We start from the raw sequence: 26,045 nt of genomic DNA, 5'->3' as shown, positions 1-26,045 counted from the left end.
TGACAGCAGCTGTATGTACTGACTGTAAACTAGTGTCTAATTACCGAAGGTAGCAAGCTGTGTGTGTATTTTCTGGGATCGATGGTGGTGTTTAACACTTCCGTTACACCTCATTCGAAACTAGGTCAGATTACCGGCATTAGACATTTCTTTTTGTGCGAGTCTTCACACCCTTTAAATGTCAGGTCCGCATGTGCAATGTTTAATATATAGGCTGCACGGGGAGTCACACAATTCAGAGGAAATGGAAAAGGAACAGGAATGTTCGCTTTTTTCAGGAGTAGTTTTAGTAATCAACTAAATATATCTATGACTCGACATTAATCTCTGATCGTTAAAAAGCTGCACATATTAATAATAAAAGTTTGCTAAAAATACATTCCGAATTCCAAACTGTTTAAAAGTTACGACATTTGCTATATATGGCTCGTAGCATTCCTTTCGCAACCCCAGATTGCAATGAATGTTACGATATCAGGAAACTTCCAAATAAAGGTTGTTCCATAATTTTCACAATTTTAATGGGTCAACCAATTTGAGTTCAAAATATCACAGGACATATCAACATCTCCTGCAAAGTCTACTTACATAATTTCTTTACTTGTGACATATACCTAAAGAAAGTATCCATAATTTAATTTTTTTTTAAACAATAATCCATGCTCCACTTTTTTCTCTCTCTCTTTTTTTTTCATAAACCATATTATGAAAACTGTCATAGAAAAAGAAAAGAACATTTCTCACGTAAGATTTATTTGTTAACTTCACATTTGATACAGAGTACAGGTAGGTATCTCTCTCTCACACAAAACACTCCTTTAGGATACGATTCAAATCAGCAATTATTTATGCAGCAAAAAAATAATAATCAAGTTTCAAAGCTCCTGTGAGGATTATATCTCTAATTTCAACATCGATTGAGGGTATATAAACAGCCCGACCAATGAGCAGTTAATATTTAATTTTTTTTTTAAATCTATCTATCACATTTCTGGTCGCTTACTTCATAAGTGTATCTGAATTATTCAGTTATTATGGAGAGCTAAGCCTTCTCTGTCTGTCTACCTGTATACTTGACAATAATGCAGTTGAATTATGTATGTTAATACTACAATAACTCCAACACTGTGAACCTGTATGATTATGAATTCATCAACTTCAATTATTCAAAAGGTTTGATCTTCTTGTGAAACTGTATCTCAATGCATAAATTAAAAACCCTCTGTTTTGTTTTGATAACTAACCACATTTGCATTCCACATTGAACTGTTTCATAATGCAAACATTAATTCCTTTGAAAAGAGCCCAAAAATATTAAATAAATAAAAAAAACTGTTCACAGACTGCTTATCTATTGCCTATGGCCTCGGATGCTTGGACCCTGGCAGGATCAACAACAAATAATTAAAAAGTTAGAGGGCTTGATGTTTGATAATGTTAGGATCCTCCAGCTAGGATCGAAACATATCTCAGGCCCATTAAACTTTTAATTGCAAACAATTAATTGCTTACGCCACAGAAAGCAACGTTTTGATTTCTACAGTTGCTCTGTGGAACACAAAGTCTCGCCAAGTTAGTTTGCAATCAAAGCGGTCAAACTTGCACACTTATACCAACAGCTCTGTATACTTTGATTACTGTATCGGCACAGGATGTCCTAATATATAGCTTAATCTCATCATATGGATATGTCAGTATAATATAACCATATGTATGAAATACTTAAGCACTAAACTTATTCTAAAATTGCCTGGCATCGACAACCTTTTCTCATATTTTGTCTTTTTCTCAACGACATTAGCTATGTTTTTTTTAAATCATTTTATCATTTTCGTTTTGAACTGATATCCTTTACATATATTCATATATAAAGTCTTTTATACATGTATGCATTGGTGCATCTTCTATAATATTACAATGACTTGATTTCTTAAAGGCCATTGAAGTGTCTCCACTTCCAAAACAAAATAAGATACAGAATAATTGACTTTGGCTTTAATTCTAGCAATACTAAATTATGTGCTATGATAGATGATAACGTTATCAAAAGAAAATCAACAATATTGGAAACTATTGAATGTATGTACAGTTATAATTACCTTCCTGAAGAATGTTTTTTTGTTTGTTTTTGCAATGAAGTAGAAAACAAAAATGCTCACTTCTGAAGAGAGTTACTTCCTTAATCTAACAAAATGTTTCAAAATTCCATCCAAACTTGTACAAAATTGAGCACTTTAGAGCTGTCACTCATAAGCTTTCACACCTAGAAATCTGGCTCCTATCAAGTAGCGGTCGCACGTACATGCATCGATATCGCCATGCGCAAGACTTTGTTCAAATGACTATTACACTAATGTTGGATTGTGTTATTGTACTTCTATGAAAGTAATAATAAGAATCTGAAACCAAAAGTCCTTTCACTCTTTCTACTTCAAGGGCTAGTTTCAAGTTGATGCGATCAAGTGCTATTATCGAGAGCTTAACTGTAAGCTTTGAATATATATATATATGTATACAAATAAATTTACATCAAATAAGAAATTTTGAAATCTTGACTACTCAAAACCATCTGTCAATTTTTCCGTTTTGACATCAGCTTATAATATCACAAAGAACTTTGTATGTGTGAAATATTTTGCATCATTAAGTCCTGAACATTATACTTTATTCCCAAAACTTTTGAAAAGTTTATTCTACTTTTTACTTTGGAATCTAATGATCTCAGCATATTGACACTAAATAGTTCAATTTTCATACCATGGAAATGTTCTAAACACTGGTTACACAGAATTATATAATTTTTGCAAGGTCACACTCAATTTTACACAGAAATGTAAAATGTCTTTAAAACTCTGTATATGAGTATATAATCAAAATGATTTACTATTATATTACAACAACTTACAGCCAACAACAGATACTGTAGTAGAATATAACGCTAGTATTGAAAGTGAAATCATATCGAGACCAAAACTTTCAAATCACTTCATTAAGTGGAAAAACAGGTTTATAGCTTTTGATGTGAGATCATTTTCATTATGCCATACTTAAACTACAAGTGGATCCACATAACTGCATGGTTAGCATGTACATTCATTCCAACTACTATCTAAGGCAGAGTAAAAAACAGCTGTACACAATCATTATAAACAGGAAATTCTGCATTGACAAGGAAATGATGAACCAAAGAATTATCATGGCTATTCTTGGAAAAATTTTCAATAATTGAGGGCAGCAGTGCTGTATAATAGAAACAAAGTAATGCCTCCAAATTAGTAACCTACAAAACGGTTTATCAAAACGCCCTCAGGTTAGACTTAGACTGATCTGTTAACCCTGTTTTTATTTCTAGTTTGCAGCACCTCACCTTCAGACATTGTATTAATTTCACAAGTAGGACGCAGTAAATTTCTTGCACTGGTAGTAGGGTCACAATAATGTCAAAATTGGTAGTCGGCAGAAAACTAAATATAGAGGGCAGCAAAGCATTTTAAAAACAACAAAATTCAGCTCTGCATTAACAGGAAAGAACAAATGGCTGAAACCACGTAAAACTATGCTATTATTAATGCTCATCGATAACATTTCTTTAAGTATCCAGAAAAGTAGAGAAAACAGGGCTATAATCCTTCCAAAGTACAGCTAGCTACCAGACCTCAAGAAAAGTGATCTGACAAAATAAACTCCCTCTGTTAGGATAAGTCAAAATATGTAGAGGGCAGTGTAAAAATTCCTGAACTTAAGTAAACCAATCATATCTTTCTAGACTAAATATGGTACACCTTTAAAGGTCATCAGTATCTTCCTCCCAACTTCCTTCTTACCACTCCCCCTTTAATGTCTGAGAAGAACTAGATCCTTTAGGGAAGTAATTTTGAAAATTTCTATCAACTTTTATTGTGCTAAATGAGGGGGCTATTAATAATGACCTTTAAGCAAGGGGGGACTTTAGTTAAAGGGACTACCAATGTTTTAATAATTTTGATAAAATAGAAGATGCTATATATCAAACCACATTCCCACATATCATTCCACCTATATATCACTTGTATTATTTGGTATATTAAATGACTCCAAACTTAAGCATGCTAAAGACTGATAAAATGCTTCCATAAAGACAAGTTTGAGGAAGATTCTAACCTTCCAAAAAATTCTCACAGATGTTGGAGCGCATTTAGTATTTAAACATTTAAAAGGTCACTGAGGAAACAAATATTATTTGCAAGCGGCAGGAAAAAAAACAGTTTCAGAATAGGTGATCATTAGCTAATCTTTGTCATTACTTGTTCTGTATCGCAAAAGTTTGACTGTAGAGCTTGTTGGAATCGACATCAGCATTTGAAAAAAATGAAATATTATATGATCAGTTTTAATTTGCCAAGAATGGAGCTGCTGGATCTAGCCTTTTTTCTGTAACTTAAAAAATTTGGTTTGGAGAGGAAGAGGATGCTAGGTGCAGCCAACCTCAGGAAAGTAAGTTAGAAGTGTGGTCTGATTTGCATTCATTTCAATATGGCTTGACTCATTGACATGCTTGGGCTGACCCAGTGATCATAACATACTTGTTATGTGCTGTCCAGTTTTATACTTCTCATGGATGAAAGTTCTAAAATCCTTTCTTATTCCTATTTGCCTCATTTGTTTTTATGGTTTTGTTTTGTAAATTTCCGTCTGCCAAATCAGAATGCATTTTGTAAACACTGACATAGCTCTGATAGAATTTATCATATTCTTGGTGAAGCCTGTGTGTAGGTTGCCCTCCCCACCCATCAACCCCCCTCCCTGACAGTACCACAACTGTACTTTAAAAACCTTACAGCAGCCCCTACTGGTTATATATCAGCCAATATTTGTTTTCATAACCTTCAATGAGCTTGTTAAGCTCAAAGTGGAGTTAACATTGTTTCTAAGCGATAAATTCCAAGCCATATAAATACCATGAATTATATGTCAATGTTAACTTACAGTACACTGCATGATGGTAAACAGAGAGAACAAATACCACCCTACGTCATTACAAGGCATTAATACAATGTGTAACGGTGAATGAAGCACGTGATGGGCTGGTGGCATACACGCATGTGATATAGTTAACAATAAAAGGGAACTTCCCTGTTAACTCACGGGATGTATTTAAATAGTGATGATAAATGCTTCGTCATGCATAGCATTAACCTCGACTGGGGTATCATTTATTGATAACAGGAACAAATTTAGAAATTTCAAGATCTATTGTTCTTTACTGATATACGTCAGACTGACTTTTGGACACCCTTTCAAACTTCAGAGATTACTTTATAAGTGTATTACAATATCAGGATAATGTACATATACATCCCCCAACAGTGTTGTATATAACCCAATTATAGATTCAAGCATTCCAAACATGCATTAATAGCACAAAAAGGGATATTTCCCTGAAGGTGTAATCATAAAATATGCAAAGTGTGCCTTTTATCACTTTTATCATCCATTGCTACAGTATTTACCAAAGTCATTGTTCATACGGTACACCAACACCAATGATATTTCAATACAGTCGTGTATGTTCGACATCCTGTCATATTTAATAGTATGTCTAGCCTGGAATATTATAAGACAATGGTGTTGCGGATAATGACTGATACCTATTCCCTTCAAGACATCCTGATATCATGCTGTGAAAAATTCTTCTCGAATGAGTCGGACTCCCTGTGACTTGACGAAATTAAGAAACGGCTACACTTGTAAAAAAAAAAACCTCTGCCATAGCTCAAAACGAATGCTTTTGTTATTATGCACCAATGGTAGGTAGTATCAATTAGACTTCCCATTCAATTAATACCAGTCTGTTTATTTTCATTAACGTTTGGTTGGGGCTGCTCCAAGGAATGTTATATACACACCAGGAGCTGCTAGCTTTGTGTCTATCATCAATTGTTTACTTACTTCATCATATATGCTACATTAATTGCCTCTGGAAACAGTCTTTGTGTAAATGCAGGGAGCTGTCTTACACCTCCCAAGCCTATATACATATATATGTACAGTGTGGGATATGTTTACTTTTGATATTATGACTGCCTATAAATGGTCACAAGCGGTATTTCGTACTCGGCATATGTATCACTGCCACGGTTACAGTAAAGACTCCACAGATATACATATATGTATGTATATATGCATATATGTATATATGTATATTTATTTATATATAAATATATATAAATAAATATATATATATATATATATATATATATATATATATATATATATATATATATATATATATATATATATATAAATATATATGCATCTATATGTAAGAACATGTAATGGAACTGCATGGAACACCAGCAGGAACAAAAGCAAAAGTATACATCTCATTAGGGTGGGCTGATATATCAATTTACTAACAACTATATTGTAACTTTCACAATTAGATTTAATCAACGGAATTCAATGAACTGACAACACCTCTTCAAAACTACAGTTTGAAATGTTTCCCGAAAGGTTATTAGGGCAGTATTGAAGAACTTAGTATGCAAATGATGTGTGACCTGATTGGCTTCGGCTTTGAGTACAACATTTCTGTATGATGCAGTGTTGGACAAACCTAACCGTAATAGCGACTACCGACTTTGCAAGCCAAGTTACAGTCTTTGTCGACTTTGCAATCCGCCCTCACAATTTTGCAAGGTCGGTAAAACAGACTCCATAGTTTTCCCTTTTCGGAAACCAAAGACTATTTCTAGATGAATTTACACGCTATTTCAAGTAGTTCTCTTGACTCTTGACCTATGTTTTCTTATCAAATTACTATTATTACTGGAAAAAAAAAACTGCTATTTACATTTTTGCACAATTTTGTAGAGCAATTTGCCCATTTTGTGTAGCATTTGCGTTGCAATACCCGATGGACTTATGTACGTGAGTATTAAAAGGCACAAGGTGAGATATCATTGGATATATCTGATCAGTCACCTAATTGCCATCACCTTTTGGTAACACTCACCTGAAATGCTGGCGTACTAAGTGCACATAAAGTTCTAAATTAAATTCTCTGTCTCCAAAAAAAACCCAATTATTTGTTGCAAAAAAAACCAAACAACAGAACCTTTATTTGCCTTAATCAGTTATGAATGCTATGCAAGAGCTTGAAGTGATGAGTGTAACATGCCACATTCAAATACACAGTTGACATCGGGTAGTCAGGGAGGGGGGACAAACTAGGGGCTAACTATAGGTGTAAACTGCATGGCTTCATACAATATACATTTTTTTTTTTATTTTTTTTTTTTTTTTATTTTTTTTTTTTTTTATACAGTATACAAAGTATTGATAAATTTGCTAAACTTGCTTTGCATTTGTGACTGAAAACTAGAGAATGTAGAGAATTATGAAATCAGATATTTTTCAAATAAATTATCCATCTATATATTCTATCAGCGTTTAAGTGGCATACAGCTGCTATAAATACATGCAGTGAAACATGCTGAAGAAACAATTGATAATTTCTAGATAAACATTAAAATCGAGCAGAATTTTGTCGCAAAGTGATGTTAAATGTTCACCAGCTACAAAATGTACACACCAAAATAAAAAAAAAGTTCAAATACATCATTTTGAAGCAAAAAAAAGGAGGGGAGAGACAAATACAGTATATAAATAAAAAAAATAAAAAAAAAATATATATATATATATATATATATATATATATATGATTTTGCAAATATTTATATATATTTGATTTTGCAAAGAATAAGTGCAGGCTTACTTGTGCTTAGATTCAACTTTTGAAAAAGGCCTTTGGCATTAGTTATCTGGACTCCACCTTCAGCATACGCTAAATCTGGAAGTGACTTTGATAAGCGGCCCAACGCCTCTTGTTCCTCATGGACTGGTCTCTTATAGCGGGTTGTTACACCCGCCCTCCGGATAGGTCTCTCAGAACCTTCTGAAGAATTCACTGCCTCTGGAGAGGTTACAGGGCAGATGGAAAAAAGAAAGGCTGGTTGCAAATCAGAGCAGTGCTAAAGAAATGTGTGATCTTGTTGATTGGCTCGGATTAATTAAAAGGAAGATCAGGTCATGAATATGCAAATGCCATATATTATCTGTGCTTGATTTTTGAAAGGAAAGAGTACTATGCCAGATTGTTGGTTTCTTTTTTTTTGTTTTTTTCTTTGTGCTCGGTTTGCTTTGTGTTCGGTTTGCTTCGGTCTGTTTTGTGTTGCTTTGTGTTAATTCTCTTTCTCATGACTCATGGAATCCTCCTCTTTTTCAGATAAAGTGCGATGTGTCCTTTCGCCCACACAGCATACTTTATTTGAAATAGTTGAAATAGCTATTTATATACAGTGTCATATATCAAAAAGTATATATGTGTTAGAAGGTGCAACATTGCCAATACATAAATAAAGAATTTACATCAGGGTATGTAAATACATGAGTATCACACATACAATACTAAATTTATGAAACACAATCTTGTGTGCATAATACATCCAATGTGATCATTATGGCATGGCATACTGGCTGTGAATGTGTGTGTGCACACTGTGATTTACCACATGCAGAAAATGAAAACAAATTTTCCCAACGTGCAGTGTCTATAAGTATATGACCAACGTAACTGTTAAAAAGTTGATGGAGAGAGAAACCAAACAAAAGTTGGCCAACATATACTGACCTGAAACCTTCCCCTCCACCCTTCCTCACTCCTCACCCTTCCTCACTCCTCACCCTTCCTCACTCCTCACCCTTCCTCACTCCTCACCCTTCCTCACTCTTCCTCACTCCTCAACCTTCCTCACTCCTCATCCTTCCTCACTCCTCACCCTTCCTCACTCCTCACCCTTCCTCACTCCTCACCCTTCCTCACTCCCCACCTTCCTCACCCTTCCTCACTCCTCACCCTTCCTCACTCCTCACCCTTCCTCACTCCTCACCCTTCCTCACTCTTCCTCACTCTTCCTCACTCCTCAACCTTCCTCACTCCTCATCCTTCCTCATCCTTCCTCACTCCTCACCCTTCCTCACTCCTCACCCTTCCTCACTCCTCACCCTTCCTCACTCCTCACCTTCCTCACCCTTCCTCACTCCTCACCCTTCCTCACTCCTCACCTTCCTCACCCTTCCTCACTCCTCACTCTTCCTCACTCCTCACCCTTTCTCGCTCTTCCTCACTCTTCCTCACTCCTCACCCTTCCTCACTCCTCACCCTTCTTCACTCCTCATCCTTCCTCACTCTTCACCCTTCCTCACTCCTCACCCTTCCTCACTCCTCACCTTTCCTCACTCCTCACCCTTCCTCACTCCTCACCCTTCCTCACTCCTCACCCTTCCTCACTCCTCACCTTTCCTCACTCCTCACCCTTCCTCACTCCTCACCCTTCCTCACTCCTCACCCTTCCTCACTCCTCACCCTTCCTCACTCTTCACCCTTCCTCACTCCTCACCCTTCCTCACTCCTCACCTTTCCTCACTCCTCACCCTTCCTCACTCCTCACCCTTCTTCACTCCTCACCCTTCCTCACTCCTCACCCTTCCTCACTCCTCACCCTTCCTCACTCCTCACCTTCCTCACCCTTCCTCATTCCTCACCCTTCCTCACTCCTCACCCTTCCTCACTCTTCACCCTTCCTCACTCCTCACCCTTCCTCACTCCTCACCTTTCCTCACTCCTCACCCTTCCTCACTCTTCACCCTTCCTCACTCCTCACCCTTCCTCACTCCTCACCCTTCCTCACTCTTCACCCTTCCTCACTCCTCACCCTTCCTCACTCCTCACCTTTCCTCACTCCTCACCCTTCCTCACTCCTCACCATTCCTCACTCCTCACCCTTCCTCACTCTTCACCCTTCCTCACTCCTCACCCTTCCTCACTCCTCACCTTTCCTCACACCTCATCCTTCCTCACTCCTCACCCTTCCTCATTCCTCACCCTTCCCTAAGCCTCATTCCCACTACCACCAGCCATTCATTGGTTTGGTTTTTTTATTCTTCATTTACCTATAACTATTCATAAAGATGTTTAGAGCTCATAATAGTCCCTATACCTACAGTTTTGTCTTGATTATAATCTCAATTGATTTTTTCAAAGGTTTGAGCTAAATCAGAAACCCTCCTTCTGAATTTAGTCCTACAAGATTTCAAATCCATCATCCATACATAGTCAAATTCAATCCACTCACAAATAGAACATTTCCGGAAATAATTCGCTGCTTACATTTTTGCAGTGCTATTTTGGCACTTTTCTTTTTATGAATTTCTTATGCCATGAAATATTAAATACGAAAGTTTTGTGTACATTTAAACTCTGTTATCCAATTCTGTATATTGTGCAACAATTTTGCTACTCCCATGTTATATTTAACTTTTCTATGCCAAACTAGACCATTTATTCCCCAGTATGGAATTCTTTTATTATAAAACAAAATGATAAATTATTTGATATTTCAAAGAAAATCTACTCATTAATTACAAGAAGATCACTCTTCTTAAGGCTTTACTGACGTTCCCTCCTCATACTTCAACAGTCCTTCCTATCTTTCTCCCCTACCATTTCCACCGCCCCCTCCCCAGTCCATTTCCACCCCTTTCCCTCCCCCGCACAAAACATTAAAATGTTTGTTTTTCCCTTGAATGAAAACTTAATACAGACTATTTGCGATGTGAAAGTTTATAAAGAATATATTTTTGTTCTTGTTGGTTTACTTTGTGCAGATGAAAAACATAAATAAATAAATATCAAAAATAGAAAGACTACACTTGCTTTGTGCAAAGATGAAATTATTTTGCTAATACCATGGTTTTAACTCACCAAAAAGTCTCACATAGCTCAAAACTTTGGAGAAGAGGTAAAAGATACTTGATATGATGAAAAATTATTTTTTGGGATTATTTGGTTCTTTTATTTATATTTTTCTTCCCTGACAGAGAACCACACAAATGGTGGCTAACTTTCTTTACAATGAAGTCAACATGTGCTTCCAGTGCATACATATTAACACAAATTCTACTACACACCGATGTCCCAAACTGCTTCTACTAGTCGTTAAGTAATCTACCTCAACTCCTTTTGTTTCACAATTATCTTAAGAAAATGAGACGTGCGAGAAAATTAAAATAATTGTGAATAGTCTTTCGGGTGTTCATTAATTTGGAATATTATAGACGAACGGTTGATTCATTCTCAGAAAGAAAAACAACTCTCTTAATCGTTATGAATCCCAAAAAGTTTAGGGCTATAACGATTTATCAATTTGAGCGACCTTTGCTGAAAATATATGAACAAAACAAAATCCCATGCGCAGTGAGAACTATTTCTCTAAGAAGAAATGATTTCTTTAATACAAACTGCAAATTTAGATAAATATAAAATAGCCAAATTTGTGTTGAATTCCCTCAGGTATATATATATATATATATATATATATATATATAATATATATATATATATATATATATATATATATATATATATATATATATATATATATATATATATATATATATATACATATACATATATATATATACATATACATATATATATATTGCTCTATATATATATATATATATAAATAAATATATTGCTCTATATATTAGATATCTAAAAAGCAGACAGATCTATCATTTACCTCTACGGTTTGCTCTGGTAAAGAGTCTGGTATTCTCGTACTCTGCAGCAGGCTTGGCGGTACTGTCTTCCTTTTTCACTGGGATGTTACAGGGCACTGCGTAAATGGTCTCCTCTCCGACGCACAATGGGTTTTGCGAGAGACTCCTCCCTACGGTATTCTCCGGCTCGACACTGGGATCCGTGTACAACTGTCCAGTACTCTTAGAAAGCTTCGAGGAGATGACAGAGGTCACCGACGGCAGTCCTGTCAGAGAGTAGGGTTGGAATCGTATTAAAAGAGATATTGATTCAGTGGAGTGATCAAGCCTACATACCAGGGATGCATGCAGGGATGACAACGATGGCGCTATGCCACTAAAGATCATCTGTATACATATTGGCTCCAAACTTTTTAATTTGTTTTCAACGGCACTTTTGAATTCCTGGTGGTTCTGAATTTCGAAAAGTAACTCGCAGACGTTGAGGAGTGTTGTAATTAGATGAATAAATGTTACAGTGAGGAAAAGTACACTTGAGGGTGTGGTTAAGTAGTGAGAATGATTGTTGAAAATTGGAGCATGCGTGACCATTCTTTGAGTATCTAGCATATTTTGGAGCCAATACTGTTGACCTTGAACTGAAAAACAAACCACAAGGTAATGACATGCTGTTAATTGTCTTGAACAACTCTCCCAAAAGAGCTTGACAAAATTTATTCTATTTAGGAGATACCATTTGTTTTTTTGTTTTTTTGTTGTTTGTTTTTTTCTGAAAGAGAGACGGCTGAAACAAATGTAGAAATGGCCACAAATGTTCAAGTCATGTTTTCTTCCATCCCTTGAGTCGTGTTTTATTCTTCCTTTCCTGGGTATGGTCAGTAAAATATATATCATTTGTATATTAATATTAGAGGATGCTTGCATATATGATATTTTCGAAATGATGGAAGTTTTTAACAATTTGACGCCCTTAAATTTGTGCATAATTCTTAATATGACGCTTTAATTCTTTTCACCATGGACGATATGAAGGGGACACCTTTACCTTCTGGTGCAGTTATACATGACATGAAAGATTTAACCAACTTGGTGTTTTCTGACAGTTGAAGCAGACTATATCTCTCATCTCAAGCCGAAGAAAGATGTTCATTCGAGCTATTAGCTCATAATACAAGAATATTAAAGAATGTGCTTCTCCTTACAACATCAATCCAAACAGCAACACACCTGAAGAATAATATTGTTATTTATTAAAGAACAAGATGACCAAGATGCACAAAACTGACATTCATTTGTTTGACTCATTCAAATCTTGAAAATATGTGCAATGCATGGAACTGTTACATAGGTAATCACATTTTTTTCCCCACAAACACGTTTAATATGTAACCCATTTCTGCTTCTGTTTTTTTCTTCAGTAATTTCTGAAGTTTTTCAATATTCTATCTTTTTGCAAGGTTGCTTATCCACGGTTTATGGGTGGCATTGTTGCAGGTAAAAGTCGACTCAAGAATCTTAAGCCAGCCACACACTGTCCGACTTATCCCGACCCGACTCCACTCGCCCGTCATTTACGTGGAAAATTTCAAATAGTCGGGCAGTGCACGTGTAAGGAAAAACGGAAGATGTCGGGTTGTGATCGGGTCGTGCAGATTGTGATAGAATGTTAAGGTTGAAGCAATGGTAGGGACGTGTTACCTATTGCCAATGAAGAATGAGACACATGTTATTTTGGTTGTGAACTCACACTATATAATCTCCCCTAGATCCATATCATAAGAAAAGAAAAAAAGACTTTTAAGAGGTTTCTACAGATTGTTTAACTTCAAACAGTGTGTACAAATGAACCTTTCCAGAAAATTGCAACCTATGAACTAAAGTCAACATTTACAGTATCTCTACATTTGTTTTGTCATATTTGGTCTATTTTAAGTAAACTTGACATATATCTTTTCTTTTCTTTTCCTTTTTTTTTGGGGGGGGGGGAGGAGGGAGAGGGAAAGGGAGGCCTTGATTTATTATTGAGGATTTAGGTGCAGATTTGTCGCTTTCTTAGATTAAAAAGTGATCACACAGTGTAATCCTAGTCATTCAATAATATGCACTCATTAATAAATGATTTCTAAATTAGATGAACTGCTTGGACAAAGTAGGTCATGTAAAAATTGCAAAGAGTACTCTAAACTCAATGGGTATAATCTCCTCTTCCCCGTACTGGTTCCTAGTTAGTTGTTCAGTAGCAGTGAATTTCAAGGACAATTAAAAGAATGATACAGGGAAGTTCCCCACATACTCAATGATGTACTGTAGCAATGTAAACCAAACTTCAGCGACCTTTGGAGTATAATAAAGTTGACAATGAGTAAGCACAATATACTTTACAACTACACATATGATGAACAAAACCCTGTTAACTTGTTAGTTAATTAACCACTCGATGTTACCATACAATTTGAATTTCTTGAAATATGGCAGACAAAAAAATGCACAGAAGCGGAAACTACTGAAACGATGCCACAGGTCTGACAAAGAAATCACCTAGTTACCGCATGATATACTGTATATATAGGCTATAACATGTGGCATGGTTAACAATACATTCCAGGGGAAAGGCAGAGGGAAGAGGAGAGGGGATGAGGAGGGGGAAGGACGGGAAGGACAGGGAAGGAGGGAGGGAGGGGAGGGGAAGGAGGAGAGGGAAGGAGGGAGGGGGAGGGGGAAGGAGGAGAGGAAGGAGGAGAGGGAAGGTGAGTGGAAAGGAGGAGAGGGAAGGAGGAGAGGGTTTAAGGGAGGGGGAGGGGGAAGGTGGAGAGTGGAGGAGGGGAGGAGAGGGGAGGGGAGGAGAGGAGAAGAGGGAAGGAGTTGAAGAAGAGGGAAGGAGAGGGAAGGAGGAGAGGGAAGGAGGAGAGGGAAGGAGAAGATGGGAGGGAGGGGGAGGGGAGAGAAGGAGGGAGGGAGGGGGAAGGGGTATAGAGGAGAGGGAAGGAGGAGAGGGAAGGTGAGGAAGGAGGAGAGGGAAGGAGGAGAGGGAAGGGGGAGAGGGATGGAGAGGGCAGGAGGGAAGGTGGAGAGTAGAGGAGGGGGAGGAGAGGGGAGGAGAGGAGGAGAAGGAAGGAGTGGAAGAAAAGGGAAGGAGGAGAGAGGAGGAGAGGGAAGGTGAGGGGGAAGGAGGAGAGGGAAGGAGTGGAAGAAGAGGGAAGGAGAGGGAAGGAGGAGAGGGAAGGAGAAGAGTGAAGGAGGGGGAGGGGAGGAGAGGGAAGGAAGGAGGGAGGGGGAAGGGAGAGAGGGAAGGAGAGGGAAGGTGAGGAAGGAGGAGAGGGAAGGAGGAGAGGGAAGGAGGAGAGGGAAGGGGGAGAGGGAAGGAGGAGAGGGAAGGAGGAGAGGGAAGGAGGAGAGGGAAGGAGGAGTGGGCAGGAGGGAGGGGAAGGTGGATTTTGGAGGGGGAGGAGAGGGGAGGAGAGGGAAGGAGAGGAGGAGAGGGAAGGAGTGGAAGAAGAGGGAAGGAGAGGGAAGGAGGAGAGGGAAGGTGAGGGGGAAGGAGGGAGGGGGAGAGGGAAGGTGGAGAGTGGAGGGGGAGGAGAGGGCAGGAGGAAGGGGGAGGGGGAAGGTGGAGAGTGGAGGGGAGGAGAGGGGAGGAGAGGGAAGGAGTGGAAGAAGAGGGAAGGAGAGGTAAGGAGGAGAGGGAAGGTGAGGGGGAAGGAGGGAGGGGGAGAGTGAAGGTGGGGAGTGGAGGGGGAGGAGAGGGCAGGAGGAAGGGGGAGGGGGAAGGTGGAGAGTGGAGGGGAGGAGAGGAGAGGGGAGGAGGGGAGGAGGGGAGGAGAGGAGAAGAGGGAAGAAGTGGAAGAAGAGGGAAGGAGAGGGAAGGAGGAGAGGGAAGGTGAGGGGGAAGGAGGGAGGGGAGAGGAAGGAGGAGAGGGAAGGAGGAGAGGGAAGGAGGAGAGGGCAGGAGGAGAGGGCAGGAGGAAGGGGGAGGGTGAAGGTGGAGAGTGGAGGGGGCGAGGAGGGGAGGAGAGGAGGAGAGGGAAGGAGTGGAAGAAGAGGGAAGGAGAGGGAAGGAGAGGGCAGGAGGAGAGGGCAGGAGGAAGGGGGAGGGTGAAGGTGGAGAGTGGAGGGAGCGAGGAGGGGAGGAGAGGGAAGGAGTGGAAGAAGAGGGAAGGAGAGCGAAGGAGGAGAGGGAAGGAGGAGAGGGAAGGAGAGCGAAGGAGGAGAGGGAAAGAGGGAGTGGGAGGTAAAAAGGAGGAGAGGGAAGGAGGAGGGGGGAGGAGGAGAGGGAAGGACACTGTAATGTGTATCAATAGGCGACATACTTCACAATTCCATCATAAATGGTACTTAAAATCTAAAGGACTTGTAGGAAGAGCTTACTTAATTATGCAAATCAGAGAGCAGTATTAAGTCTACTAATTAATTTTAAATCTCTCCTTTGAATTTACTTCCCCACTTACTCAAAACATGATTTTTGTTTCTTTTTATGTTATTATACTATAGAGTTTATTTAGACTGATCTGCAATGTGTGGCTTAACTACTTCCTTGTGTCTGAAGTCTTACAACCTACCTGTACGTACGTGATTTGTTTTTAAATTCCTTAACGGATATCTCTCGTCCGAGTCCAGGGGGAAGTGGATTGGTACATACATTGAAGAAGAACACTAATTTTATAGCTAACATGTATACATGGCAAGGGTCATTAAAGATGAAAAGGAGCTTAGTACCATTAATTATCATAGACTAAATAGATTAAACTAGTTTTTCTTTTAGTTTTGTTGTTAGTTCCTTCTTGTTCATATTAATCAGCTAATGACTTTATCTTCAGAGTATTCTTGCAAGGTCACAATTATATCTACAAACACACTGTAAAGACCATGTATAGCAGTTTTTTACAAAGGAACACATAGTATATAATATGTGACAATGTTCCTAGCCTTCAAAAACTGATGCAATTTAACTACCATGGCTCATACTGTTAATGATGGTAAAAAATCTTGATATCATAAGATTTCTCCCTTATCTTAACTGTGAACCTTGCACCATGTATTCATCCATGGTTTGATCAGAATTCATCAGAAATAGAAAGCATTTTGTAACGCGGGGAGTGAAACTGCTGTCGAAGCAAGGAAAACTTCCCCTAACTTTGTACAGTCATTCCAGTTTACTGTACAATTCCCCTAAATGGGTGAAATAATTCAAGGGAAGTGTATCAAAATACAAAATCGATATATTTCCTTGTTTCCCTGGACGTTGCAATTTTTGCTGTTTTCATTAGGGCTTTAAAAATTGTGATCGAAAACAAAGAATACTGATTTCACTTACAAAAACAGTGACTAGATTGTCTGTCAGTGTAGCTACATATGTATTATATCAATAACAGGGGAAATAGGGGAAGTGTGGTGTTTCCATACACCAGCATACGTAAACTAACATATTTTGTATTGTATTGTACTCTATTGCACTGTACAGGTATACTGTACTGTATTGTATTGCATTGTAGGTAGATGGGAATGTGCAATAGTAAAGTCAAGACAGGTGAATGATGAGTGCAGTAAATTAACATATTTCCTTTTGTATTGTATTGCATTGTGTTATACTGTAATTGCATTGTATTGTATTATTGTATATAATTAATGTGTATTGTTTTGTATTGTATGTAATGTATTGTATGTATTGTATTGTAATGTATTGCATTGTACTCCATTATACTGTAAATTATAAAACTTACTGGTTTATATATTTATGAGTGACCCACTTACCTGTCTCCCCACAACCTATGCACCACATTCTACCGTGTCTAGAATGCCCTGGTAATCTTTTAACACTGTACACCCTCACTGACCCTAGTGACCTCCTTCATTTTTCTACCCACAAAGTGTTTCACTGTGTTCTTCGGAGTTGGAAAAATTGGGGAGACAGGTAAGTCGGGAACGAAGTAAATTTGCATTGTATTGTATTATAATTAATTTGTATTGCATTATACTGTACTTGCATTGTATTGTATTGTTATTGTATATAATTAATTTGTATCGTTTTGTATTGTATGTAATGTATTGTATGTAATATATTGTAGTGTATGTATTGTATGTAATGTACTATATTGTATGTAATGTATTGTATGTAATATATTGTATTGTATTGTATTGTAATGTATTGTCTTGCATTGTACTCTATTATATTGTAATTGCATTGTATAATATTGTGTGCATTGCATTGTATTAGTACATTACAGTGCCTTTCATTACATTGTAGGTTAGATGGGAAAGACGTGTGCTATTAGAGTCAAGACAATTAAGAGTTGAGTGCAGTGACCTTACATATTTTGTATTGCTGGTATGTTGTTAACTATAATGTACATATATTGTGCGATGGGCTCAATTCCATACTACTTTCAGGCAAGATATAATTCATCTGGCAATTAGCATACTTTCATGGTATGCTAAACCTACAATGATAACATGGCTCACCTACTTTCACAGAGACCAAGCCTTTCTTTCAAAAAGAACGTTCATAAAAAAACCATATTTTATGATGTTAAAACAGAATGTCACAGTACTTAGCCATTCAAATTTATTCATGAAATTAATCCCCCTCATGAATGACCATCCTTGAAATCTGCATGCGGTCATTCGTAATTATTTAAATACACGTACTATTTATCACCCCATTCATCTCCACCGGCTCAGTCCCAAGAAAATCACACCGGGTTTAGGGATGATAATAATAATAATAATAATCGTGGCAGACTTGGTTATAACACTGCACGGGTGACAGAGACAAGAGGTATATAAAGAGTTTAGTTTGAAAGAGATTATATGTGAGTGATATGTCAGCTGATTCACAGACGATAAGGTTAGTTGTTCCATTTCCAGGAGGATGTTTGATTAACAAGATGCAAGAAGGGAGAGAGGATGAGGGAGGTAGTTGGGTGCAGATGTCAAATCCGTGTTACCTGCTCTATCAATCAAGCCAGCTACATCCCATGACAGAGTGTCTGAATTAAAGAACACATCTCCATGAAGAGGATAAGACCCCTCTTTGCAGGGCTTGTGGCGGACGCCCCCCTTTCGGACTAACTTTACCTGCTGTTTAGGGGGTCGGATTTTATTCCTCAACTCTCCAAGAGAGGAGATTACCTTGGAAGGTTTTGCAGGATCTGTAGTAACTGAAATAAATTAAAGCAAGATTCAATTCCACATGTATGATATACGTACGCATCAGGCTGATCATGTGAATAATTAAAGAGCAACATCACCTCTGTCAATCCCGAGTGTAGTATAGGTAGATACAGGTGCTGTGCATGTTAGCATTGAGTAAATGAATTGCGCTCTGACTGATTATGTTATTTAGTTCAAAACAAACCATGTTTAAGTATCTTTATACTGGGCATGCAGTATATATTTATATAGGCACAATTACAAACTTTACTATTAAACTAGGTACAATGAACAAACTGAACTCATCGACTGAGCCACAATGGCACCGAACAAGTTTTTCTATTAGCACAGTACTTTCATGTCCCGTGGCTTAGGAGCACTGGTATCGACAGTTTGAACAGTATGAACATTCATATTCATTCTATGCGATGAAGGTTATTGAAACTGTTTGTAGTATCAGTATAAGAGAGGACTATTTCATTAAAACCAAAAATATATATATGGGTATTTCTATAAACCTGGGGTCCAATAGGGTTTCCACACACTATGCACAAATACTATCCAATCACTTGCAAATTACCACTTCAATATCCTGATGTCTAGTTGCATTTCATAGTTTACTGTATAGGGAGTATAATTAAATATAAAAAAAGTTTAAATCTCTTGTCGTTTTTTTTCTTTAAGTGCAAGTTTCCCTTTGTGTCCCCCACAATTTTTAGTACCAACTGTGACATTTAAACATGTTAACTTTGGTAACATTTCTCACTGTTCATTTTGTCTCAAGTTCATTTGCAGATTTACTACAAGTTAATACATGAATAAGAGTTGAAGTTGACAAAGTTTCAGTTTTTTTTCCGTCCCCACTCGTTTATGACGAAGTATTGAAATGTGCATGCCCAACGTAACATTTTCGTGTCCACCCTGTAACGTTGGTAAATTGATAAATGATTGCCTGTGTGAACCTGTGTGCATGTACAAGCATCGCGATGTACGATCAGACATTAACAACCAACTTATCCCTTCTCCATAGGCCTATTTTGGATGTTCAAGCTAGCTCAAAAATGTTGTCTTCAACGACCCGAAAATTCGTAAAAGTTTCGTGTCCCTCAGACCTCGTAACGTTGGTAAATTTCAAGGCTACGTCATTTGTGAAAAAACACATCCCATAGTTTTATGAATGAATGACGTCATTCATAAGTCCTAGACGTCGTCTGCAGGCATATACAATCATATATAACTCCAGCGCTACATCGATCAATGCACCGAAGAAAATTTGTGTCCCCTATCTACCCCAGCGTTACGATGGTATTTTCGTTACGTCGAAGCCGCAAACCCCGTTGAGTTCCAGAAAAGTGAGTGTGCAAATATTAAAGTAATGTTTCATTTTAAAATTACGACCTAAATAAAAAGTTAATCTATCGATAAATTTGATTTTTGAGACTTTTTTAAATGGTTGATTCATTAATTGGCCAATTGCTGTCAAGGGGACACCATTTTACATTGGTGTACTCCGTTATGGTAACACTAACAGTTTAAACTAACGTTAGGCTAGGCCTAAGCTTAGGCTACATTCGAATATAAGATGTAGCCTACGGTAATTTCGCAAGAAACGGCAAAATGTAGAAAAAGAGGACAAAGTTTCTTTTTGTTGTGCAAAAATGCTGATAAATTTATTTTCTATTCGAGATATGTACGATAATGTCAAAACATGCGTACAATATCAACAAATACGCTCTTAAAAATAACGTTTGAAAGTTTCGCGAAACTACAACCCAGTCACCAAAGTTTTAACGTGGGTCACAAAATATGTCAGAAACGGCGTTAAAACCAATAAAATAAATTGTAACTGCTATACTACATCAGTCCGATTTTTAATTTGTAAGAGCGGAATGTGATTGGAACGCTATGGCAATTTTTAACCAATTATTATCCAAAACAGATGGACATATAGTCTAGGCCCCAAATTGAGAGTATCAATGGCATTACCATTACCACTGTATGTACTATCGATAGGAACTTTGTTTGAAACAACTAGCCTACGGTAGCACAGTCACTGTGTTAGGGTCTAAAGTAATAGGCCTACTCTAGGTGAAAAAGACAAAACTTAGTGGAATGGAGATCCATATTTTATATATATTTTATATACTGTATTCTGTAACCTATTTTTCACTAATAACTTGTTTGCCTCATATCATGGATAAACCTTTCGTGGAATCTTTTCGTGGAGTCATAGATTAGGTTTGTTTATGAGAATATTGAAGCTCCATCTGTGTCTTAGCACATTAATCTTAAAACTTGTCAGTTGACTTATCAAGAAAGCAGTCCTTGCCCATCCACAACATGTGCCTCTACTCATGGAGGTAAAACCTCCATACTCTACTCAACCTTGTCCAGCACAGAGTTGATAAACGTACAAATCTAGGTCACTTTGTTACCGAAAATATATTCTAAGATAATCACACTCAAAGTAATTTTCCTTTACAGGCTCCAGGTGGGGTCCTACGTAGCTATCAATTTTGCTACTGGCAAGAAGAACTTTGTCTACTTGGTGAGTATGGTTGAGTCAATATTTGCCTGATGCACACAAAATTCTCCATTTTGGCAGCTAAATTATGCTTCATAATGTGGAGATCATTCCTGAAAGTAATATGCTCGTCTTATCTTCTTATTCCAGGTTCAAGCCATCGCTAACAGCCAAGTTGGACTGAAATTCTTGCAACGGCGAAAGAGTGGGTCCTTCCAGTCTACCAATGAACTTTGTCACCTTCATCCATTGTCGGACATTTGCGTTTTGTCTCCACCATCAGTGTCTCTGGAGCAAAGGGCATGTGTATGAATTTTGCCACAATGAACTGGATCAGGTTTCACTTGATAACAATTGTTCAATCAAGTAACTTTGAAGGCCTTCATTTTGAACATTTCTTCTTTCTTGTCAAAGCTTCACCTTGTTAAATATTGGATTCACCTTTTCTAGTTTTATTCTTGTGAAATGGTTTGAGATTTGAATAAATGTGAGGCACCTTGTCAGATTGTTTTTGGATTTACCTTTTCTAGCTTTTTTTTCTTGTGAAATGTTTGAGATTTGAATAAATGTGAGGCACCTTGTCAGATTGTTTACTATGCTAGTCATACAGTTTTCTGAACTATTGGACACTGGATGTATTCCTGTGCATGAATAATTGACTTTTAAAATATTTCAGATTTGATAAAATTATTTGTTCGTCTGTTAATCATTAACTGTTGTTCATTACAGGGGACACTAAATTTTGGTGTCCCCGTTATGCTTAAGTTTTTTCCTACTTCCATACAACTCGCGGTATTAGAACTTGCACTACAGAAAACCTTGGGTGTGTTGGTGGTCCTTTGTGGTTTTAATATGTAGGTATGATTGATAGTGTTATATTAGGGACTGTTCATTCCACTCTGTTGAGTTTATTGTGCTGTAATAAAAATGGTTTTAAAAAAAGCACTTTCTGCTTTCGGAAAATAGCATGTTGTCATTTTTTTTTGTTGCAATTTTCTGTTGAATGAAACTCATTTCTCCTTAAAGCTTTTTTATTGTTGAAAGTCATCTAAAACCTAGTGCAAAACAGATAACAGAGGCAGTGTAACCTATAGGCATGTCACTTTCCCCCTGTTGACAAGTTCGGATTTTGGTGTCCCTGTTATGTTGGTTTTTTTCGTCATATTGGTTTGCATTACTATTGTTAACCTATAGGTGCACTTTTTTTTTTACTTCTTCACTGTTATTTTTTAAAACCCACATAATAACTCTATCAAAAAGTAAAATTTCATCTTAATTGAAGGACATTGAAATTTTGGATCCACGTCACACTATTGGACCCCAGGTTTATAGAAATACCCATATATCTATATATATATACATACTGTGGATTATACATGTCATAAAAATCATGATCAAGCACATGTATGTATGAACATGCAATGACTGTCTTCAATGTAGCTTCTGGACCAATCACAGCATAAATTAGCAGAATCAGTGCACTGTAGAGTTACCAAATGTGCGTCCCTCATTATGAGCAGGAAATTATCTCGTTTTTACAACGAAAACTTATCTCGTCCCGCCAGCCGCCAGCAAACTAACTTAAGCAGCTGTGACGTTAAAGATTACATCTCTATTTTTATAATAACCAATGTAAAATTTAAATACACATGTACCATATCTTGCACGCATCATTATACGGGGCTGTTACAAAATCGCCGTAATATAATCGTTTTCAGTGCACAATTTATAAGATTCTTTAAAAAGTTTCTTCAAGGGGGCCAGAAAGATTGAGCATGAAGTGACTCCCACTTTTGAATAAAACAATGGTAACCCCTAGCAATGTATGTATAGATTCTTTCCAGTTAGCCTACTACATATTTTGGCATACATTATAAACCGCATTCATGATCAAATTAATCAGTGATTTAATTAATGAACTTCCTGAGAACAATCGTGCAATATACAGTACATGTCTAAACAAGGAAGAACGTGACCATCATGCATGACAAAGTTCTCCATATAAAAAAAAAGAATCCTAATTATTATCAGACATAATTACCGAACAAAGAAAAGTTGATCACCCGGTACTTTAATGAGACCATGAATATAGATCTCAATATATGATCCAACAATTCCTTTTTTCCTTCCAGCCGGTACAGAATTACCCGAGCGTATACGATTCTGCATGAGAGACTGTACTCACACAGTGCAGATCTAGGCTGCTATTTAACTTGATGACTGCACTCCCAAGCAATTATACTAAGCAAGTATACAGAATATATAAGCTGTATATATAAAGACCAGCCCAATACTAGTAATACACTGTATAGATGTGACAACTCCTACAATCCATGGCTGTTATAAAAACATACTGAGCAGTGTGGGAGATCCTATGATCAGGATCCAGACCAAATTTGGTAATGCAGTGTTTATTTGTTGAAAAAAGGATAAGACAGGCTTGCAGGTCTGAAGAAGGAGAATTAGATTTATGGTCTTCACAGAGGGAATAAAAGGGCTATTGTGCTCAGGGTGTAGTAGGTCAATGCCTCTGTTTACTTTTAGCCATTCATGGATGTACTTTTAGTATAGTGTGAAGAAACAGTTAAAGTGAAATGTGTGAACTGACGGACTAGAAAGGTCATCACTTTGTAAAGAATCTCTGTCAAAGTAAATGTCTTAAAGCAGCATTTTGCGTTGGGTCGCTTTTTTCCACTTTTTTAACATGTGCATCGATTTTTTTACATGTATCAATCATAAAACAGCAATCTAAGATACCATCCAAGTTTCACCCTGCCAAGAGCGTTAATTAGCGAGTAATTAACGATTTATGTCGATAAATGAGAAGAGTGTCCTCGACAAATTTCACAGTTAAAATTAATCGCATACAATTCCGCCAAACCCACTAGTTTGAATTCAACCAATCAGAGATGCAGGTTTAGTTATGAGCAGTTGCTAAAAATAGATTCAAGACTTCGCGTTGGTTGTACCAGGGAGTTGTTATGCAACTCCCTGGTACAACTGCCATATAGACTGTACACAAATCAAGCGTGGTGTTATATTACGTATCTGTCAATGACGTTCGTAGTGTTTAAATATTCATATTATGGGCGAGGTTTATTGGGTTCCCAACAGAAAATATCTTGGAGAACAACAAAGTTGAAAGTTGCAATTTTTTCGACTTTTATGCCACCATTTGAAGTAAAATATAAATAGATTAGCTAGTTATGTATGTCGTTATGGCAAAGTGGAATCAGTGAGGTTGAGAAAAATCATAGAAAAGGACGCAAAATGCTGCTTTAAGCATGAAAAAGTTTGCTAAAAGTTTTCAAACATAATCTTCAAGAGGTTCTCCCCCTCCTAATTAGTTAATCAAAATAGACAATTAATGAAAGCTTATCAATATTGACCCGAAAAAATTAATATGAACTGCTAAAAAGTTATTAGAAGTATTCAAACAAGTATACTTTTCTAAAAGGTTCTAATTTTCCAAATTATCTCCAAACGTTGAGAAAATTGTTAATATTTAATAGGTGATAAAATGTCTAAGTGTTTGTGAACTGAAAGTGAAAAAAATCATTAAATAAATAAAAAATTCACTGCCTCCATTGTGTACCCCATTGTTTGACCTTTAGGTAAAATATATTGGAATAATATGAAAGGTAGCAGCAACCAGAAGTACACATCATGTACTCATGATTTAATTAAAAACTATATGCATGAGTATTACCTAAAGGAACAATGAATTTATAAGGTAGGATATATGCCAATATACCAAGCAAGTCTTACTTTAAAGGCATTGAAGACTCGCCCAATTTGTGTGCGGCTATCTGAAAAAGTTATCATTCTGTTGCTTGCAAGTGACGTTTTGTTCATGTCGCTACAAAATGCAACGTGATACCTTGTTATCTTTAGCTGGACCTGAGATGTCCATCGCTGTATCGTTTATACACTGTGCTGTGGGCATTGACCGCAGCTGTATGTACTGACTGTACACTAGTGTCTAATTACCGACGGTAGCAAGCTGTGTGTATATTTTCTGGGATCAATGGTGGTGTCTAACACTTGTTTCACCTCATTCGAAACTAGGTCAGATTACGGGCATCAGACGTTTCTTTGTGCACGAGTCTTCACTCCCTTTAAAGTTCACAAGTTTTATGGAACCTTTCATTTCTCTGGGCTCTTCCATTTATATTAATACTACAGGTATATTGTCCTTCTACATTTACAATCTGACCAAATTTACAAAAACACACGCAAACAACATTTGATCAAATTACAAACTTTGCATTTAGTGGTTAGAAAAACTTGTTCAATGTAAGGACAACATTTAAGGCATGAGCTCTGGAAGGCTAATGTGATATAACATCTCTCAACATAATTCACTATGAATAAAGTATGTGTCTTACAGTTTTCTGTTTTGTTTGTCTGTACTCATGATTTAATTAAAACTATATGTAAAGTATTACCCCAGAACCATGAAGTTATAAGGTATGATATATGCCAATATACTAAGCAAGTCTAAATTAATCTAAACACTACAATGATGCATCCCCCCCCCCCCCCCAAACTAAGAGGTACGACCCAAACAATTTTTTATGGGTTGCAGGTTTTTCATTTTCTAGTAAAACATTTCCCTCATAGCTTAGCCCTTGCCAATCCATGAAGTTAGGTTTTGAACAACAAGTCCATATAGCCTAGGCTACTGCAGCGTAATCATACATTCCGAGCATTGATTCTGATCAAGAGGAAAATTGTTTGGTGGGTTGGTGGCTCAATCAGCGATTTGTTA

The 26,045-nt window shown here is 37.4% G+C and overlaps 1 protein-coding gene and 1 long non-coding RNA gene across 8 annotated transcripts in view; one reads left to right on the top strand and one right to left on the bottom strand.

The window, feature by feature from the left end:
* The window catches only part of LOC139961970 (FYVE, RhoGEF and PH domain-containing protein 2-like), a 119,259-nt gene that overhangs the window by 63,758 nt on the left and 29,456 nt on the right, over positions 1-26,045 (bottom strand). For 3 of the 7 annotated variants that reach the window (XM_071961725.1, XM_071961727.1, XM_071961723.1), the window contains 3 exons: positions 11,625-11,870; positions 10,805-10,828; positions 7,757-7,954 (listed from right to left, as the gene is read on the bottom strand). In XM_071961725.1, coding sequence (XP_071817826.1) covers positions 7,757-7,954; positions 10,805-10,828; positions 11,625-11,870 — 468 coding nt within the window. Of the gene's footprint in view, positions 1-7,756; positions 7,955-10,804; positions 10,829-11,624; positions 11,871-18,545; positions 18,759-23,315; positions 23,508-26,045 lie in introns of those variants that run through there. The other 4 variants (XM_071961721.1, XM_071961722.1, XM_071961724.1 and 1 more) reach the window with 4 other exon arrangements.
* LOC139961980 (uncharacterized) lies at positions 19,214-23,282 on the top strand. The gene is made up of 3 exons (XR_011791110.1): positions 19,214-20,102; positions 21,235-21,298; positions 21,425-23,282. It is a non-coding gene; the product is annotated as an uncharacterized lncRNA (long non-coding RNA).

This window comes from Apostichopus japonicus, chromosome 20 (assembly GCF_037975245.1).
Source record: "Apostichopus japonicus isolate 1M-3 chromosome 20, ASM3797524v1, whole genome shotgun sequence".
Classification (NCBI taxonomy): Eukaryota; Metazoa; Echinodermata; class Holothuroidea; order Aspidochirotida; family Stichopodidae; genus Apostichopus; species Apostichopus japonicus.
The sequence above is the reverse complement of the archived record's forward strand: the minus strand, read 5'-3'. Positions and strand labels throughout refer to the sequence as shown.